We start from the raw sequence: 19,351 nt of genomic DNA on the forward strand, positions 1-19,351 counted from the left end.
AGCACCAAAAGGGTGAAATTGGCAGGCACCAGCCATGCTAAAACGAATCCCACTCACGAGGTCAGGCTCTGCACAACAGCTGACTGCTATAGTGATGACCAGTCTTCATAACCAGTAAACCGGAGGGTCAGTCTGATGTGCCAACGGCAATCAGGGTGCACCTAGAGCAGGAGGGCACACAAATCCACAATGGTACATTGTTGGGCACCTGCTTGGAAAATCAGGGAGACTGTGCCACTAGACCTCACAGGACACCTACACATGAGGCTACTCTGCCAGGATCGGGAAACATAGCAGATCTACCTAATACTTAGAAACACACACAGGGAGGCAACCAAAATGAGGAGACAAATATTTCCCAAAGGAAAGCATAGAACAAATTTCCAGAAAAGAACTCAATAAATTGAGGCAAGCAACTTATGAGATACAGAGTTAAAAACACTGGTTATAAGAATGCTGAATGAACTTAGGGGAAGAACAGATGATTTCAGTGAGAACTTTAACAAAGAGATAGGAAATATACAAAAAGGAGATAGAAAATATAATAAAGAACCAGTCAGAAATGAAGGGTACAAACACTGAAATGAAGAATACTGGAGTCAATCAAGAGCAGATTAGATGGAAAGGAGGATCGAATCAACGATTTAGAAGTCAAGGTAGTAAAAAGCACCCAATCAGAATAGCAAGAAGAAAAAGGAATCTAAAATATATATTTCAAAAAATGGGTAGTTTCACAGATGTCTGGGAATACATCAAGTGTTGTCCAAAAGTAGCAGAGGGAGAAGAGACAGAGAAAGTGATTGAAATGTACTTGCTGTAATAGTGATGGAAGACTTCCCTAATTTGGTGAAGGAAATAGACATACAAGTCCAGGAAGCACAGAGAGTCCTAAACAAGATGAACCCTCCCTAGCTGGTTTGACTCAGTGGATAGAGCATTGGCCTGAGGACTGAAGGGTCCTGGGTTTGATTCTGATCAAGGGCACGTGCCCAGGTTGCAGGCTCGATCACCAGCAGGGGGCATGCAGGACACATATTTCTCATCATTGATGTTTCTATTTCTCTCTTCCTCTCCCTTCCTCTCTGAAATCAATAAAATCATATTAAAGATGAACCCAGGAGATGTTTGGGGGCTGGCAAATGTGCATGGGATGTAGTGCTGGTGCTGCCCTCCGAGAGCAGCTGGGTGGGGTAGCGAGTGGGGGGCGGTAGTCCAGGTGGTGGGACAAGGAGGAGGAGGAAGAGGAGGAGGAGGAGGAGGAGGAGGAGGAGGAGGAGGAGGAGGAGGAGGAGAAGGAGGATCCCTATAACTGGCGGTGAAGCAGGATCTGAAGCCTAAATTCCAGGAGAGTGAGGAGTACTGTGCTTTCATGGGCCTCTTCTTTATGAAGCAAAGTGTGTGAAGGTTGCCATAGAGGACAAACAAGTGAAATACTTGATACATTACAGTGGTTGGAATAAAAATTGGGATGAATTGGTCCCAGAGAGCAGAGTACTCAAATACGTGGACACCAATCTGCAGAAGCTGGAAGGACTTCCAAAAGCCCATTAGGAGCAGAATGCAGAGGGAAGATGAGAGGGGTGGCCCCAGGGAAGACCTGGGGGACTGCAGCAGAACAGCTGGAAGTGAAAACAAAAAGAACCAGCAAAAAACACCTGGGAATGGAGACCATGGCAGCACCAGAGAGACCTCTCAGCCTCCTCACAAGAAGAGAGCGTGAATGGATCTGACTGTGGAAAATGAGGAAACAGTCATGAACAGAGGTGAAGTCAAAGTGAAGATTCCTTCACAAAGTGCCCAGGAGGCCGGAGAGTGGGTGCTGCCCGCTGCACGGGACAAGGGAAGGCAGCAGAGGAGGAGCTGAGGGCTGACCTGTGATTCTCATGTCAGGCCCTGACATGAGTCCATTCTCCCCTGAGCTGTGTGTGGGCAGCAGAGGGCCAGGCCTCCTTTGGAACTGCAGGGCCTCAGCCCTCCCATGGCTGCTGCGGGGCCTCCGCCCGGGGCCACAGCTCTGCTTGCTGGTGGGCAGGGCCCTGCTCAGAGCCTCAGCCTTCCCACCCAGCCTGAGCCCGGGAAGGAATCAGAACATGAACTTGGGGGAGAGGCATTGGCCAGAGGCAGAGGTTTCGGGCCCCGCTTTGTCTGTGGGGTCTGTAGCAGTGCCCACAGCAGGTGACTGGGGCCCCTACCTCAGCCTGCATCTCAGCTCCCACCAGCCCTGGGACCACACGCACCCGGGCCCCTGCCGCCCCTGCGGGTGGCGCTGGTGAAAGGGCCCCAGGGGTGTGAGGAGGACCTGATCCCACGCGGATGTAACTCTGGGTCAGCATCTATCACACAGCGCCCAGCCATGGCTGGAGGGAAGGGACAGCAGTCGTGGGTCCTTGAAACCTCGTTGTTCCTGAGCCCAGGCCCCCAGCCACAGCAGAGGGGTCCTCCTCCCCCAGCTGGACTAGACTGTCCCGCACAGAAATCCCGCAAGGGACTTGGTATCCTCCCACCACTGTCATTCCCGTGTCCCCACCTTCAACAGGCGTGTCGCCATTACTCCCTGTCACCCCTGTTCCAGCCTCCCGCACCCCCTCACTCTCAGTCACCCACTGAGACAGGGTGCTCCTCCTGCAGGAGGCCCAGGGGGACAGCCTGCCCCTGAGGCCCAGCCTGTCCCTCTCGGTCAGGCCTCAGTCTGGCCTTGGGAGCAGAATGATGGAGGGGTCCCCGGGGATGAGAGAGCTGTGTGCTCCCAGGAGCAGTGGGAGGAGGTCCCTGTCAATCAGGAGGAGGGACTGAGGGTCCCTGTGGGTGCAGAGCGCCCAGGACCTCCCGCATGCTCCCTTCCTCTCAGGTCCCCTCCAAGGAGCAGCGCAGACCCGAGTGTGGACACAGCAGCCCAGAGCATTTTCAAACAACACTCTCTTTATTCATAACTGACCCACAATGCCCCACAGGTGCTAGCCCTACCCCCACCCTAACCCACCCGCCCTAAGGGTCCTGCCCTCCCTCCTACCCCACCCCAGACCCACCCCCCCTAATGGTCCTCCCCTCCCTCCTACCCCCCCCCCCAGACCCCCCTCAAGGGTCCTGCCCTCCCTCCTGCCTCCATCCTCCCAGCTCAGGGGACCAGCAGGATCAGCCCTGCCATGAGAAGGAGCCCGTGGCTCCTCCGGGGGACAGCCAGGTCCCATCAGGTCTGGGCCCCTCGGGGCGTGGGCAGTGGGGGGCACTCCCCTCTGCTCCATTCTGGCTGCAGTGCCGCTTCCTCCAGCTCCCTGGGTCAGAGGGCTCACGCTTTCTCTTGTGAGGCTGTGAGGAGGGAACCGGCCCCGGAGCCAGTGCTGGCCTCCCCCAGACCCCGAGGTCGGCCCCTGGGCGGGGGGTCTTCTCCGCATGGGCGGGGCCGCCCCCCAGAGCGCGCTTCTGAGGCTGGCAAGCTGCAGGGGAAGCGCGGCTGAGGCCTCGTCTCTGCAGGGACCGGGCCTGGGCAGCGCCCCGGGGCCCCGGGCCTCCAGGGCAGGCCGGGCCCGAGGCAGGGCCAGGGCTCAGAGAGAGCGCGCAGGGCAGCAGGCGGCGGGGGGAGGCCCAGAGGAAGGCCAGGCTGGGGAGGTCCTCCTCGTCCTCACAGGGCCTGGCCGCTGGCCCCAGCTTCTCCCTGACCACAGAGGCCTCTCCGGGGACGCAGGCGGCCCTGGGTGCCCGTGCAGAGTCCGCAGGCCCGTGGCCCTGGGCAGCAGCGGGGGGGCATCCAGCCCGGAGTGGTGGCTGCTCCTCAGGCCCCAAAGAGACAGCACCAGCCGGGGGCCGGGAGAGGGGGGCGTCTGCTGGGCCGCGCCCCTGAGGGTCCTGGAAGCCAGTCCCTGGCGGGCAGGCTGTGCCACTGACCCCCAGCTGGGGGCCCTGGTCACGCCTCCGGGCATCTTGGCTGCTCGCAGGCTCAGAAGGACGTGAGTCCCACAGGGGAGCACCGAGGCTCGGGGGTACCTGCACGCCTCCCTCCTCAGAGGCCAGGAGTCGCCTCTCTGCCAGCTGGAGGGAGAAGGGACAGTGACTGGCGCTGCACACGTGTGTGAGGAGGAGGAGCGGGCGATGGGACAATGGCACTGGGGGAGGGGGAAGGAGCTGACACCGGGACTCGAATCCATGACACTCATGAGGCTCTCCTCCGTCCCCTGTGCCATATTCCCAGCTTTGTGCCCCTCCCTTCTGGGCTCCCATCCCCCTTCCTCTCTGTAGCCCTCTCCTCCTTGTCCTCCCCCTCAGCTCCCACCCAGGGCTGGCCCCTCAGCATGCGCTGCCTGCAGGCAGGGGTGGTGTGGACACAGGCTGTGTGTCCTGGTTCTGGGGTGCTCCCTGCCCTGGCTCCTCTCCAGGCCCTCGATCTACCTTGGTCCCTCCCTCCCTGACTCACCAGAGCCTGTCCCTCCTCTAACTCCCCTGGGGTCCCTGGGTCCTATGGTCACTTGGGGTCCCCCCATTGCCCTAAGGTCGCACCCTCCCCTGGCTCACCTGGGCAGCAGGGAGCCCTTCTTCCTGCTCCAACTCCTCAGCGAGGGCCGAGGGGTCCAGCTGGGCATCTGGGGAATTCAGCTCCTTCAGGAACTGGGGGTCAATGACCTCCTCCACCTGGGACAGAGGAAGCGGCCATGAGCCCCTTGGCAGGGAGGGAACTGGGAGGAGCGGGGCCCGGAGGACAAGTGGGAAAGCCAAGACCCCCGTCCTCCTGCACAGGTGGGTGTTCCCCTCCATCACGGTCATCAGGTACACACACATATACACATACACACACACACACACGTACACGTACATACATGCACACATGGACACACACACACTCTCAGGCGCCCAGCTCAGGAGCAAAGAGCAGAGCCCCATCCCATCAGCCTGGGGGAACCTGGGTCTGGGGGCAGCAGCGCCACCCTCTGGGACCTTGTAGGCCCGGAGCTGCGGGCCAGCCCACCTGGGTGACAAAGTCTTCCTGGGAGCACAGCTGGTCCAGGTAGCTCAGGAGACCCTCATCCTGCAGCCACTCCTTCACTTCCTCTGCCCATCCTCCGGCGGGGGCCCCCATGGGCAGCACCTCCGTGAGGTCCATGTCCTCCTGCTCGGCCTCAGCGGGTATCCCATCGTGTGACTCGGTCTCCCAGGGTGGCTGGGCAGTGTGGGTGCACTGGGCGCTGGGTACAGCCTTCCTGGGAGTGAGCGCTGGGCAGAGGGAAGAGGAGGGAGCGTGAGGGGACAAAGCTCCCACCCGCAGGGCACGCGATGCGGAGGGCAGTGTTGGGGCATTAACACGGGTGTGACTGTGTGAGGGGAGGCCAGAGGGGAGCTCCCAAGAGGGTCAGCTGTGAGGACGTGGGGAGCCACTGACACCCAAGGGGCCCCGCAGCCAGCCCGCTTCTCAGCAGACTTCACGTGGGCCATTGGCAGGGAGCGGGGTGAGGGGATGAGAAAGGGGACCAGGTCCAGACCCCATGGGGACACAGGGCACTGAGGCCCGGCTCTCAGGGCTGTTTCTCTTCAAGCCCAAAGCCCCCTGAGGAGAAGGCCATGTGGGGGACAGTGGCCTGCGCTGGGCCCTGTTGCCTGGAGCCAGGGGCTCCTGTGGGAACGTGCTGGCGTACCTGGCTGTGCGCCCACCACTGGGGCTGGGGGCCCCCGAGGACCAGGTCTCCGTGGGGCAGGAGGCTGGGTCTGCGCCCCCTTCTCCAACTGCAACTTTTGAGCCTGCATCTGCTCCTCCACCTCAAACGCCATGAACCTGGGGTGAGGGCACAGGCTGTGCTGAGAAGGAGCCGCCAGGAGCCCGCACAGGCAGCAGCGGGCAGAGGATGGAGAGCAAGGGCCTTGGGGCTGTCAGGGCCCAGACCCTGGGGAGGCAGGAGGCTGCTGAGCACATTGCTGCACAGCCCCTCTGGCTGGGGTCTGGCCTCCTGGGCGGGGCACCCCCTCCCCAGCCTGTCCTGAGCCTTCATGTTCCGTCCAGGATGGGTCAGCCTCAGAGGAGGGGGAGCTCCCGGGAGTAGGACAGGAGCACCCACGCTCTGAAGCTGAGGGAGAGGCTTCCCCAGGAGGAAGGCTGTGGGCACCTTGTTCTGGGTGACACCCTCCCACCCCCCGATGAGACCTCAAAGCTGGACCCTGCCCCTCAGTCAGCCCCCTCCCCCGCTGTGGGGACCCAGGACCCTGACTCACTTTTCTGCCATCTCGAAATAGACCCTCCGGTCACAGTGGCTCTTGCGCTGCCATTCCTGCATGGCCCGCCCTATTCCCTCCGCCAGCGTCATGGTGGGCTTCAGGCGGGACAGGGGCCGGAGCTCTGGCCTGTAATGCCTCAGGGTCAGTCACCGCCCAGCCTGGCCTCTGCCTGCCTGGGCACCCCAGCTCAGTGGAGCCAGTCCCACCCCCACCCGGCAGGACTGAGCACCCGCAGGTGAGGGAAGAGGCGTCTGTGTGCAAAGATAGGCCTTCCAGCTGCTGCTGTCAGGGCCTCACTACACACCAGCCCGTGAACCAGGCCTGGAGGTGACCCCGCACTCCCACCCATAGCTGGGACCCCACCCTCAGGCCTTCCCTCCAGCGTCCCAGAATCAGCCCGCCTGCAGGGCCCTCCCACCCCCTCTGTGATGGGAGAGCGCAGGGGCGCCCCCTGCCCTGCCCAGTGCACTCACATGAGGAAGCAGCAAAGAGCGTCCACATCAGGGCTCTGGGGAAGGTGCCCCCGGGCCAGGGCCTTGAAGCGCCGCCAACGAAGGAAGTCCTCGTACACACTCTTGGGGTCAGAGGCGTCCAGCGAGGCCTTGGACTGGGAGGCGGCCAGGCCACCCTCCCTGGAAGCCCCGTGTGGCCCTGTTCCGGGGTCCACTTGGGGGACGATGGGGATCAGCTGGGCAGCTGGTGGTGGAGCTTGAGGAGGAAGGCTGGGACACCAGCCTCCATCGCCGGCCTGGGTGCACCCGAAAGCCGAGGCGGGCATAATGTTCTCCACCGCAGTGGCTTCCAAGAAGAGGGGTGCAGGACACACAGCACCCCCACGGGCGGCACCTGGAGCGCTCCCGTAGAGGGGGGCCTGGGTCAGGACAATGGTCTGAGTCTGGGAGGGCTGTGGTCGCCTCCCTTCTGAGCTGACCTGGGCCATGATGTTGTAAGCCCCAATGGGGCCTTGACCAGCATCTCCTGCCACCAGAGGTGTCCTGGGCCAAGCGGGCAGCACCAGGGGGCGGCCAGGAGGGAATGACGGGGTCCTGGGGGGCGGCAGGTGCTGCTCCCCAGGGGGCCGATGTGCGGGGCCAGTAGAGGGCTGGGGACAGGGCTGGGTCATGAAAGGAGTCAGGGAGGCACCGGGCTTCAGGCTCACATCCGCTCCCAGCGCTGCAGATGCTGTGGAGACAAAGGAAAGGGGGAATGGAGGAGGAGGCCCAGCAAACAGCACTGAGGCGCTCTGGGCCCCTTTAGCCGATGGGGAACCAGGGCAGTGAGTCTCACCAGGGAGGGCCCTTTGGGTGGGCAAACTGGGGAGGTGGCAAATGCCCTCAGGTCATGGTCATGCTCTGCCCTCCAGTTGGGAATTATTCCATTGGAGAGCTTGCTCCCCATTCACCAAGGCTCCCTGACCCCAGCGCTGCCCCTGAGATCCTCCCTAAGGATTGCCTGGCACCGACCCTGCCAGCCTCAGAGGCCTGGCCCTGGGCAGACGTCTGCTCTGGCGGCCTTGGCCATTTACTACTGACACAGACATAGTCCTCCTGCCCCTGTGCTCCCCTTCCCCCTTTACAAAGGAACCCGCCTTCGCAGACGTTCCATGGAACACCACCCACGGTCCACATCTATTTTCTGTCCCTGAATCAGGGACATGCACTGTCAGCAAAACCCTCATCCCAGAGGTAAAGGCAGGGCAGAGGGTGTGCCATGAGATGCAGGACAGGAGGTAGTCGGGCTGCAGACCTAGGTGGCACGGGGGGAACAATTGGGGACAGTCAGGGAACCGGGCCCTGTCTTGGTGGAAGTTTCCCGGCCGCCCTGCCCGTGTGGAATCCCAGCCACCAGGCAGCTCCCTGGGCTGAGGAGCAGTGAGCTCTGGGCTGGAGGCAGGGGAGAAGCTCTGGGCGGCAGCAGGAGGAGGACCTTCCAGCCCAGCCCTGGGGAGGACATTTCATTGTGGACTTGGCCACACACAGCCCCACCGGACAGCTTTCTGGCTAAGACCACCCTCCCACTGCCCCCATTGGCTCTAGTGCACTCAGTTCAATCCCTTAGAAAGATGCTGCGGGGCCAGCTCCAGGTGACCCAGAACAGCACACAGGATTGGGCTTTCCCGTGACCACCCGGTGCCACCCCCATGACATCACCCACTACTCCCCACACAGATGGAAGTGGATTGTCTTCCCTCTGAGAAGAACCCACGTGCCTGCTGCCGTCCTTTCTCCACACCCAGGCATGTCCCTGAGCCACCCTGACCCCCTCTGAGGAGCCCTCCCAGCCAGTGCCATCACAGGTTCCCACTGGCTCCCAGCCTCCCTGGGTGACAGGTGCTTGGAGGACCCGTGCTCTTTCCCCCCACCCCCCCATCCCCTTACTTCAGTCCAAAGGTGTTACCCCAGTGTCACATTTCAATCCCAAGTTTTGAGGGACAGCTCAATGTTTAAAACACACACCCTCCAATCTATAGTCCTACCTCCTACTGAAGCCATCCCCGCGGGCTCATTCACGGACCACCGCTGCCTAGAAGCCTCCACAACGAGAATAGCCAAGTGGAGGATCCAGAGAGTGACCTGCTCCAACAGCTGCTCACCATCCAGTGGAGGGAAGGTTGGGATTTAAACGGTAGAATGTGGGGCTCCTGACCTTCTGCAGCGGGGGAGGGGCAGAGGGCTGGTTGGCTGGGGTGGTGGGGGCATTCCATGGAGGGCTCTGATAGGTAGGCAAGAACCAACAGTTCCTTTCAAATTTAAAGTCACAAATTTAAAGACACACTAACAGTAATGACCCCCAAGGTTAAGTTCTAGTCATCCAAAATCACTTGATATGCCCTTTATATCTGTTCTTGATCCATCACCCTAGTTCTGGGCCCCTCAACCTGCTTCCTATCTGGTCTTGGTTTACTTCAACACAGGCTACACTTTCTGAACAAAATTCAGAACATGGGGTCCGAAGAAATAATGGGAATGTATCGCTAATGGATCCCAGTGTTTGAAATTAGGATTGACCCCACAGAGGCAGCATGCTGGGTTGCTGTGTGCACCTCATTCCTTAGGGAGCAGTCCTGTGGCCCCAAGTTCCCCCCAGTGCTGGGAGCCCTGCAGATGCAGCTGGCCCAGCCTTACAACCCATCCCCTTTGCCCCAGTCCATCAGGGCAAGGCCTGCAGCCTACAGGGCAAGACCAGAAATCACCACTTTTTGTTTCTCGGAGTACTATGTTGTTCAATGTCTAATCTTTTACCTTTTGTAATATTTTAAATATGTAATGCCTTTGTGTAGTTCAGAGTCAAATTGTGCAAAATGGAAAAATACAGTGATGCGTCTTTCTTGCAAATGATTGGGAAGGGGATCAGATGATTTTAGTTTCTTTTGAAAGTATTACAAATTCAAGTATATTTATTCTGCTACTATACATATGTTTTATTGACGACTGAAATTCTGCAATATAATTCAGAAATGAAGGGCGGGCAGGTTGACATTGTTCCCATGCTACATGCCACGTCAAGGGAAACTGGCCTATACAGCCACCTTTTGACCAATGTTTGAAAAGCAAACTTGCAAAGGAAACATCTGTGAAGCAGCATTTATTGAAAAACCTCCACATACTGAATAGATACAGGAGGGACGGGGTCAGGGTCCCCTTCCTCTGCTGCAGGGACAGCCAGGAAGTCTTCCCAGGTTGCCTCGCGCCAGGACGCAGAAGCACGCCCACTGGGGGCGGGGCTCTGTCCTGCAACTGCTCCCAGAGTCTATTGCTGAGGTTGACTCCCATAGGCGCATGCGCTAAGGCGGTTGGCTCCCATAGGCGCATGCGCTAAGGCGGTTGGTTCCCATAGGCGCATGCGCTAAGGCGGTTGCTCCCATAGGCGCGCATGAGGTAACGGCTGGGAGCGTCCCCAAATGCCTCCCAGGCTGCGCGTGGGGCCTGGCATGGCGGCCTGGGGAGTCCGTTAGGTGAACAGGAGGGAAGGGGCGCGCGGCCTCCGCACCCCTCAGGTGTCCCCCTCTTCTCTGCTGTTTGCCCCCAGGTCTGTGTTCCCCACCCCGCTCACTTCCGGTGGTGCTCACAGGGGAATGGGCTCTGACTGGCGGTGCTGGGCGGGCGGTCAGTGTGCGGGGCCTCCCGGGGTCCAGTGATGCCCGTGAGCTGTCCGCCCGGGGCTCCTCTGTGTCCCCGCTTTCTGGACACGCAGCTCCCGGCAGTTCTTCCGGATCTGAAAGCGCCTCCGGGTCAGCAGGAAGCTGCCCTCATTGGAAATGAGCGGACATGGCGGAGCCTCCCCTCCCCTCAGGTCCCGGGCTCCTTCCCCCTGGAGCCCCTCAGCCCGGGGCTTCCTTCCCCCGCACCCTGCCCTGAGGGCAGCGGCCTTGTGACCACATAATGCCTCTGCCCCGAGGCCTGGGGTGGGGGGCAGGCCTGGGTGTGTTAGGCCTGTGGTGTGTGAGGCCTGGGGTGGGGGGCAGGCCTGGGTGTGTGAAGCCTAGGGTGGCGGGCAGGCCTGGTTGTGTGAGGCCTGGGATTGCGGGGGGGGGGGGGGGGGGGGGGGGGGGGGCAGGCCTGGGGTTTGGGCCTGTTCACTCAGTGGCGGGAATCTGAGGAGTGGATTCAGTGTGTGGGCTCGCTCTGTCTGTGGATGTCTGTGATCACGGGGAGGTCATGCCTGTGTTTCTGTGAGTGTGTAGGGTTGCGTGCTGCATTTGGAGGGTGTTGAGATATAGTACATGAATACTCAAGGTGATCGTGGTTACAGGTTTGTAATTTGGTGTTTGCTGAAATGTTACCTCTTTTGTTACCCCTTTGAATTCTGTTTTTTTTCTACTGGCCGATTTGGAAGAATTCAATTCGCATAGGGCAATGTTAGGACAAGTGCAGGCGTTCATTAGCTTGGGTGTATGATCTGTGTTTTGTATTTGGGGAATGTAGACATCATTGTGTATTCGGGGCATGTTGTAATGTTATGTGTATTTCTTTTTGTGATCTACCCCTGTTTCAGTGTGCAGAGGGCAGGTCTGACTATTTTTAGGACTGGTAGGTCTGTATATGCCGGTATGCAGTAGTGCTAGTGAAATTTGGTGTGTGTGTGTGTGTGTGTGTGTGTGTGGCTATATTCTGCAAGATGGAAGAGTTAACTCTGAGTGGGAATTTGGGAATGTGGGGTTCTGTGTATGCAGGTGGTGTGGCATGGAGTTTATTGGGGACATAAGTATAGGGAGGTGGGTTTGCATATTTGAAGTATACTGGGTGTTCTTGGGTCTATTGGGGGCTTGTGGAGAGTTTGTGTATGAAGTTTACATGTGTGTTCCTGTGTATTCCAGGGCCATGGCCTTTGGGAAGGATATTTGCTACGTGTTTTTTTCCCCTGTTTTTTTTTTTTTTTTTTTTTTTTTTTTTTTAATAAATCTTTATTGTTCAGATTATTACAAATGTTCCTCTTTTTTTTTTCTTCCCCCCACTGTTCCCTCTACCAGGTTCCCACCTCACCCTCTGCCCTTTCCCCATCCCCATTTGTCCTCATCCATAGGTGCACAGTTTATGTTCAGTTTCTTCCTGCACCACTCACTCCCCTTTTCCCTGAGAATTGTCAGTCCACTCCCCTTCCATATCTCTGATTCTATTATATTCCCCAGTTACTATTGTTCATCAGGTTTTTTAATACCCTTGGTTTTTAGATTCACTTGTTAATAGTTACGTATTTGTTGTTCATAATTTTTATCTTTATCTTCTTCCTAAAGTACCCCCTTCAGCAATTCATATAATTCTGGTTTGGTGGTGATGAACTCCTTTAGCTTTTTTTTTTTTTTTTGTTAAGGTCTTTATCTGGCCTTCGATTCTGAGTGAAAGCTTTGCTGCGTAGAGTAATTTTGGCTTTAGGTTCTTGTTATTCATCACCTTGAATATTTCTTGCCATTCCCCTCTGGCCTGCATGGTTTCTGTTGAGAAATCAGCTGACAATCATATGGGTGCTCCTTTATAGGTAACTACCTGCTTTTCTCTTGCTGCTTTTAATATTTTCTCTTTGTCTTTTGCCATTATGATGTGTTTTGTTGTGGTCCTGTTTGGATTCCTTTTGTTTGGGGTTCTGTGCACTTCCTGGACTTGTAAGTCTATTTTTTTCACCAGGTGGGGGAAGTTTTCTGTCTCTATTTCTTCCAATAGGTTTTCGGTTTCTTGTTCTCTCTCTTCTTCTGGGACCCCCATAATTCTGATGTTGGTTCGCTTGAAATTGTCCCAGTGGTTTCTTACACTATCTTCAACTTTCTGGATTCTCTTCTCTTCTTGCTTCTGAGGAGGAGTGTCCCCTGGCTCTTCGTGTTCCAAATCTTTGACTTGATTCTTGCGATCTTCCAGTCTGTTTTTAGGACTCTGTATAATATTTTTTATTTCAGACAATGTATTTTTTATTTCTATTTGATCTCTTTTCATATCCTCAAAGGTCTTGTTTATTTTATCTTGTAATTTGGTGTTTGGCCTTTTCTAGGAAATTCTTGAAAAACCTTGTAACTGGTTTTGAACTCAATGTCCATTCTTTTACTTTCCTCCATTTTCTTCCTTTGTGTCCTGCCTCTTCTCTGCATTTTAGCTGCTTCTCTGATTTGATGGAATAGTTTTGTGTGCTAGGTGTCCTGGCAGAGCCCAGTTGCACAGCCTTCCCAGTTACCTGAGGTGGACAATCTTGGTGCAGCCTTTTGTGGGCAGTGTGTGCAGTCTTGTTAAGCCTTGCTTGTTGTTGGTTTCACTGGGAAGTGTTGATCTCCAAGCCAATTGGCTGTGAGGATCAGCAGTGTCTCAACTAGGAGGGCTTCTGTGCTCTGCTTGGATGAGGTGGAGTCTTGGGGTGGCGCAGACACGCCTTGGTTTCCTAAGTCCCGCCTTAGGAAAGTCCTATTTGTGGCGAGTCCTGCAAGACTGGTGCATCACTTGGGGAAAAGCTGTTCTTGAGTTTTGCCTGTTCCCTGACAGCCAGTTTTTTCCCAGCTCAGAGTTGTCTCTCAATGCAGTTGGGAGTTTTTTTCCCTCCCGAACGAGAAAGCTAGCCACTGGGAGGGCTTCTGTATTCTGCTTGGAGGGGGCGGATTCTCACAGTGGTGCAGACAAGCTTTGGTTTCCTGTCAGCCCCTCCCTAAGAAGGTCCAGTTCCTGAGTCCCGCGGTAATGGCTGTTTGCCACACGCACCTCTGAGAGAGCTTTGCCCACTGCCTGATAGTCCAGCCTCTCCTTGACTGGGGCTGTCTATCAGAGCAATAGGGCGGTTCTGTTTTCCTCCCGAACAAGAAAGCCAGCTGCGCGTTAGCTGCCCTCCCTCTCCTTGCGCCAGGAGTAAGCCAGCAGCGAACTAGGCCTGCCCTCTCCATGCGCGAGAAAGCCAGCAGCGAACTAGGTGGCCGCCTTTTCTGCAAGCACAGATCTCCACACCTCCACGGTTCCTGAGGCTCAGCGTCCCTTTTCTTTCCTTCCTAAATGGTAGAGCTTCCACTCAGCCAGCTGTCTGGTGTTTCAGGGCAATGTTTCCTCTGTTTTCCAGTTGTAAATTTAAAATTGTTATGGTAGGCTGCATTTAGGTGTTTATTTTATGCCACCATCTTGGTTTCTCTGTTTATATTTTTCAATAGGGGATCTAAGGCTTACATATTTTGGGTACTGAGTATGAGTGTATTTGACAGAGAAAGGAGTTTCCATGCTTATACAGGGGAGTGGGAGGATTGTGTCTATGTATGGGAGGTGTGTGATAAGATTATTTGTTAGTATTTGTGGATGTGAGAGCTGACTCATTAGGGGTAATTTGGAAGTCATTTCATATGTTATTTGCTGGAGATATCTTTGCATGTCTTGCCCATGTATATTGGTATGTGCTTATATCAACAGGTGCTTGAATTATAAGTTTGTTCAGGGGTTCTTAGGTGTACTTAAAGTGTATTTCTTTGGAAAATACTATAGTGTTTCTACATGTATTTGCTAGTTAGCAAGCAGTGGTCTGAATATTCAGAGTGATGCTAGAGAAGAAATGTGTATAGTGTGCTTTTGTTACATTTGCAGAGGAAATGTGATGAGGTTGTATTCTGGAGAGGTGGCATAATGTATAGTGTTTGAGGGTTCTATATATTCAGGGAATATTTGCGTGTGTGTGTGTGTGTGTGTGTGTGTGTGTTTCCATAGGTGTGTGAGAGTTGTGTATGCACATTAGTGAGAGTTAAGGGATTGTCAGTGCTTTTGTGTTTTGCATGTATGTGTCCGAACGTGTGGGGTGTATATTCATGAGTGGTTTGAGGTCTGTGTATTTGGGATTTGTGAGGGTGTCCGGAGGCTTAGTGTCCTCTTGGTTTTGTTTTGTTTTTCTTTTCGTTTTTTAAAAAAATATATATTTTATTGATTTTTTTTATAGAGAGGAAGAGAGAGGGTTAGAGAGTTAGAAACATCGATGAGAGAGAAACTTCCTCCTGCACAGCCCCCAGCCCCCACTGGGGATGTGCCCCCAAACAAGGTACATGCCCTTGACCGGAATCGAACCTGGGACCTTTCAGTCTGCAGGCCAATCCTCTATCCACTGAGCCAAACCGGTTTCAGTGTCCTCTTTGCATCTGTTCCAAAATGTAATACTTGCAGAATTTGGTGGTATTGCTTGTATGTGTCCTCTCAGTGTGTGTGAGGTGGACTTATATGTATTTGATAAGGAATTGTTTGTGGCTCTGTATGTATTTGAATCCCTGGAGATTGTGGATGGGCTGTATATTCTAGGGAACGTGAGAGTTCACTTTGAGTGTTTGGAGACAAAGAGATTGTCCAGGTTGTGTGTGTGTGTGTGTGTGTGTGTGTGTGTGCACGCGCGTGCGCGCGCACAAGAATCTTGGAGTATGTGCATTTTAGGGCTGTGGAGTTGCATATGGATCCTTTTTGGGTGACACACAAGATAGTTGTGTACTTGATATTTTTAGAGTCTGAATTATACAGTATTCAGTGTGTATATCTGGGTAGTGTGTTATTTGCCCATGTTTGTATACCGGCCCATGTTGTTTGTGTATATAATTGTAGGGGTAGAATGTGGATATTCAGGATGATTAGGGTTTTTTTTGTAACAATTTAGGTACTAAGAGGTGGCCTATCTGTATATTCAGGGAGAGTGAGGATAGAAATGAACATGTGTGTTCATATATTGTATGTAAATTTTTGTTTATATATCTGGGTGGGAGTGGAGCTTTCTGCTCCAGGTGTTAGTGCCTTGTACACACATAATCATATGACAGGGGATGGGGTGCACTGGAACTGGCTCACACTAGCTTGGGATAGTTGATGTTGCATATCTCTCTGGGGCTCTGTTCATCAGGTGGGTAGCTTGAAATTAGTCATGCTGGGAATATTTGTACCAGGTACTCACCACAAATGATGTCTTTCCTGCATCCTCCTGAGAGTGGTCAGCATTCACCAGCACCCCACTTGTGTATGTGTATGTCTGGATGCATGTGTGTCTGAAGCAAGAATATTCAGGTATCAGTGGGCATATGCATGGGAGACTCTGTGAATTGCAAGTGAGGCATCTGGGGCTGTGGGCCCTCCTATGTGTGCATGGACCCTGGTCATTCTGCATCATTGCATTGCTCTTAATCAGGATGGTCCATTCTTTAGGGCCAAAGAGTACCATAGGTGTTGGTGATTTCTGGCCCCTCTTCCTACAGATGGATTAGGGTAGGGGTGTCGAACTCAATCAGAGAAGGGGCCAAAATCTAAAATCCAGCCTAAATCGCGGGCCGAATGGTTTACTGAACAGTCATAAACTGACAATGTCATAAACTGACAGCGGAGTGCAGTGATGACAGTGCGGTGCGGGCCACATTGCAAGGCCTGGCGGGCTGGATTTGGTCCGCGGGCCTTGTGTTTGACACATGTGGATTAGGGTGTCTGTGCTTTAGGCAGGTGGATATTTCTTTATTCTTTAGCATTTGTATGGTCCTGGCATCGGGGGCCCTAGATGGGTGTGTCTGGTAGACAGATATCTGTGCAGAACAGAACCTTCACAGATGTACTGCTGGGCTGACAGGCTGCAGTCAGAAAGGGGGGGGGAGGGGGCTTCCTGGACAGACAGGAGGCCATATGGCAAAGTGTTCTCCCTGGAAAACTTCCTAAAATCAGCTGGGCAGGTACTGGTGTTACTGGGTGGACAAGGACAACTTTCACATGAGGTCCAGGTGGTGAGTTGTGTTGCGTATCAGGCTGGTCAGTGATGTCACTAGTTCTTAACACACTTATCTCCATGGAAAGCTCAATCCTTTTGGATAAGAAGGACTTTAGGGGTCAGTGATGTGACAGGGATGGAGGAGAAGAGGCTTTGTCCCCGAGGATGGCTAGGGGCTGACACCCGGAGAGACAGGAAGTCCCATTCTCAGGACATATGACTCTGACATTTCCGAATCTTTAAACATGCTCTCCTTTGTTTTCTGAAGGTTCAGGATGATTCCAGCACTGAGATGAATCTCATGTCAGCCTCATGTTTCACAGATAGGATGACATGACCCTCTTGGCTCTATGCTATGTTGATCTGCAAAGCACCAGAGGGAACCACATGATGAGTGTAGCCACCAGCTGACCCCACAGCTGCCTCCTGCCTCTCTTAATCCCTCCTAAGAATTTATTGGGTTTTCCTTCCTTATGGTGAGTCTCCTTCTGGTCTTTTCTCTCCCATGGTGAATTCTCCTACCAATAGAATGTACCCTCACTTGTTTGAATGTCCCCAATAATTGCTTGTCTGAGTATAAGCAGATTCCAAGTAGTTCTCACTGTCTTCTTCATAACCTAGCCCCAATAAACTGGGGCTACCAGAATGGAGCTAGGCCTAGTTTTATATTTTAAAACATTACATATTTAAATAAACATGCAGTATAATGTATACAAGATAGATGTTCTTGGTGGGGAAGTGGGGGGACATTTGTTGAAAAAAATTTTTTTGCTTTGGTTCTGAAATAGGAAGGCACGGCTCTGAGTTTTATGGGTGAGAAATAGTACCTTTGTATCTTGACTCAGCACTGGAAATCCCCTATCAGGTGCAATTAATGCAAAATGCTAGAATGGCTGTGCTTGGACAGAGCTGGATATTTTTTTGGAGTGTAGTCATTCCCCTGTCTCTCCACTGACAGAAGGAATCTTCAGTTCTTTTTAAAAAAATAATTTAAGAAAATGTTTTATTATAGTTGCCATACAATTATTATATTAGTTTCAGGTGTACAACATAGTGATGAAACTTTTATATAATTTATAAATTGATTACCTTGATAGGTCTAGTACCCATTTGACACCATAAGTAGTTCTTACAATATTATTGACTTTAACCCAGGTAACAGACAGAGACTTGGCCTGCAACAGCTGCCCTATATCTAAATCCAGCATAGCACCAGGAATGCTCAGGACCTACTCAAGAATGCAAATAATCCTTTCCACTAATATTTACAAGGTAAACTAAGATTTTTGTTAGAGTATTAAATTTGACAGTAAAATAGTAATCAAGTTTTCAGGTTAATTTAAATTGGTTAATAGAAATAAGTAAACATCCAAGAAAATTTAAGTGTACTGTATATAAAGCTGTTCCTAAGTATTAATTAAAATTTCTATTGGTAGTGCATTTCACGGTAAAATTGCTTAACATGAAATGAACCTAAAATAGTCTTATTTTTGTGCAAAAACTTAAAATTTAAAGTTATTAAGACTGCATTACAAAATGTACAAAAGCATCTATTAAAAAAAAATGGAGGGATAGTACTGTAATATCATGTAAGGAAAAATATCCTGTAAGTAAATTAGATCTATAAAATTTTTATTGTAGAAAATTAATTTTCATTTGTAATGCTAACAGCAAGACACCCATGAAAATCAGACATGGTGTCAAAATAAGCCAAAGGAAAATCTTTTGGGCAAAAATAAAAAAGGATCCCCAAGTCAATTTTATAGAAAAGATTCATTTATTAACTTTTGGTCGAGAATATGGTTGTATATTTTCAGAAAACTATTCCATGACCATGGGGATTCCTGAAAAAGAGAGGAGTTGTCAGGTCTGCTCCAACCACGAAGACAAGGGGAGAAACACCCCAGAGATGGAAACGCTGATTACCCCTGGCCACGCGAGCAGTTAGCAGCTGTGTGTCGATGCAGGTTGTCTAGGACCAAACCAGAGAGGGTTGGATTTGCATTGCCATCATCTGTCCATCATCCAGATATCATTGCTGAGATGTACACATAAGGAACTATTTGATATTGAAACTGGGTCTCAGAACTGTTGGACATTGAAATTGGGACTCAAAAGTTTTTTGTTATTATATGTATATTTCTAGTCTGCAGTTGCAAGATTTTTTAAAGAAAAGAAATGGGGGAAAATAGTTATAGAGATAAAGAACCATTGAACAGACTGTCAAACTAAGCAGGAAGGCAAGGGAGGTTGGGGGTAAGGGGCTGTAAGAGATCAATGGAAAGACTTGTATGCATGCATATAAACATAATCAATGGATACAAGACACTGAGGGGGGGGTGCAGGTGAAGGCATATGCTGGGGAAGTCAAGGGGGGAGAAGGAGACATATGTACTACTATTTGTAATGCTTCAAACAATAAAAAAATAAATAAATAAAATAAAGTATTTATTCCTATTTTGTTTGTTGGTTAATTTTGTACTTTACATTCCACATGTAAATGAAATCACATGATACTTGTCCTTCTCCATCTGACCTATTTGGCTTAGCATAATGCCTCTAGTTCTACCTCTGTTGTTGCAAATGGCAAGATTTCATTCTCTCTTTTGGTTGAGTAAAATTCCATTGTTTGCAATACCACACCTTTATTTATTTATTTATTTATTTATTATCCATTCACTTATTAATGGAAACTTAATGTTTCTTCCATGTCTTGGCTATCCTATATAATAAAAACCTATATGCTCATTGTACAATTGTCTGGTCGAACATTCAACCAATCAATGTGTAATCCTTTATAATAAAAGGCTAATATGCAAATAGACTGAGCAGCAGAACAACTGAACTACCAGTTGCTATGATGTGCACTGACCACCAGGGGGTGTGTTCAGAACATGGTGAGCATTGACTTTGGTGGGATGGTGGGACAGGTGAGAAGGGGTGCCAGACTAAGGCAGGGCACCAGTTGCTGTCATTGAGGCAAGACTCT

The 19,351-nt window shown here is 52.2% G+C and overlaps 1 protein-coding gene across 1 annotated transcript; it reads right to left on the bottom strand.

The window, feature by feature from the left end:
* Window positions 1–4,479: 4,479 nt before the first annotated feature.
* Window positions 4,480–8,687, bottom strand: LOC311629638 (NUT family member 2G-like; the record flags this gene model as incomplete). Its single annotated transcript, XM_084897906.1, has 6 exons — window positions 4,480–4,623; window positions 4,958–5,202; window positions 5,622–5,758; window positions 6,193–6,321; window positions 6,669–7,377; window positions 8,672–8,687. 6 exons carry the CDS (start codon window positions 8,685–8,687, stop codon window positions 4,480–4,482), a joined length of 1,380 nt encoding a protein of 459 aa, XP_084754032.1.
* Window positions 8,688–19,351: the final 10,664 nt, after the last annotated feature.

This window comes from Pipistrellus hanaki, assembly GCF_964339955.1.
Source record: "Pipistrellus hanaki genome assembly, chromosome: 11".
NCBI lineage: Eukaryota > Metazoa > Chordata > Mammalia > Chiroptera > Vespertilionidae > Pipistrellus > Pipistrellus hanaki.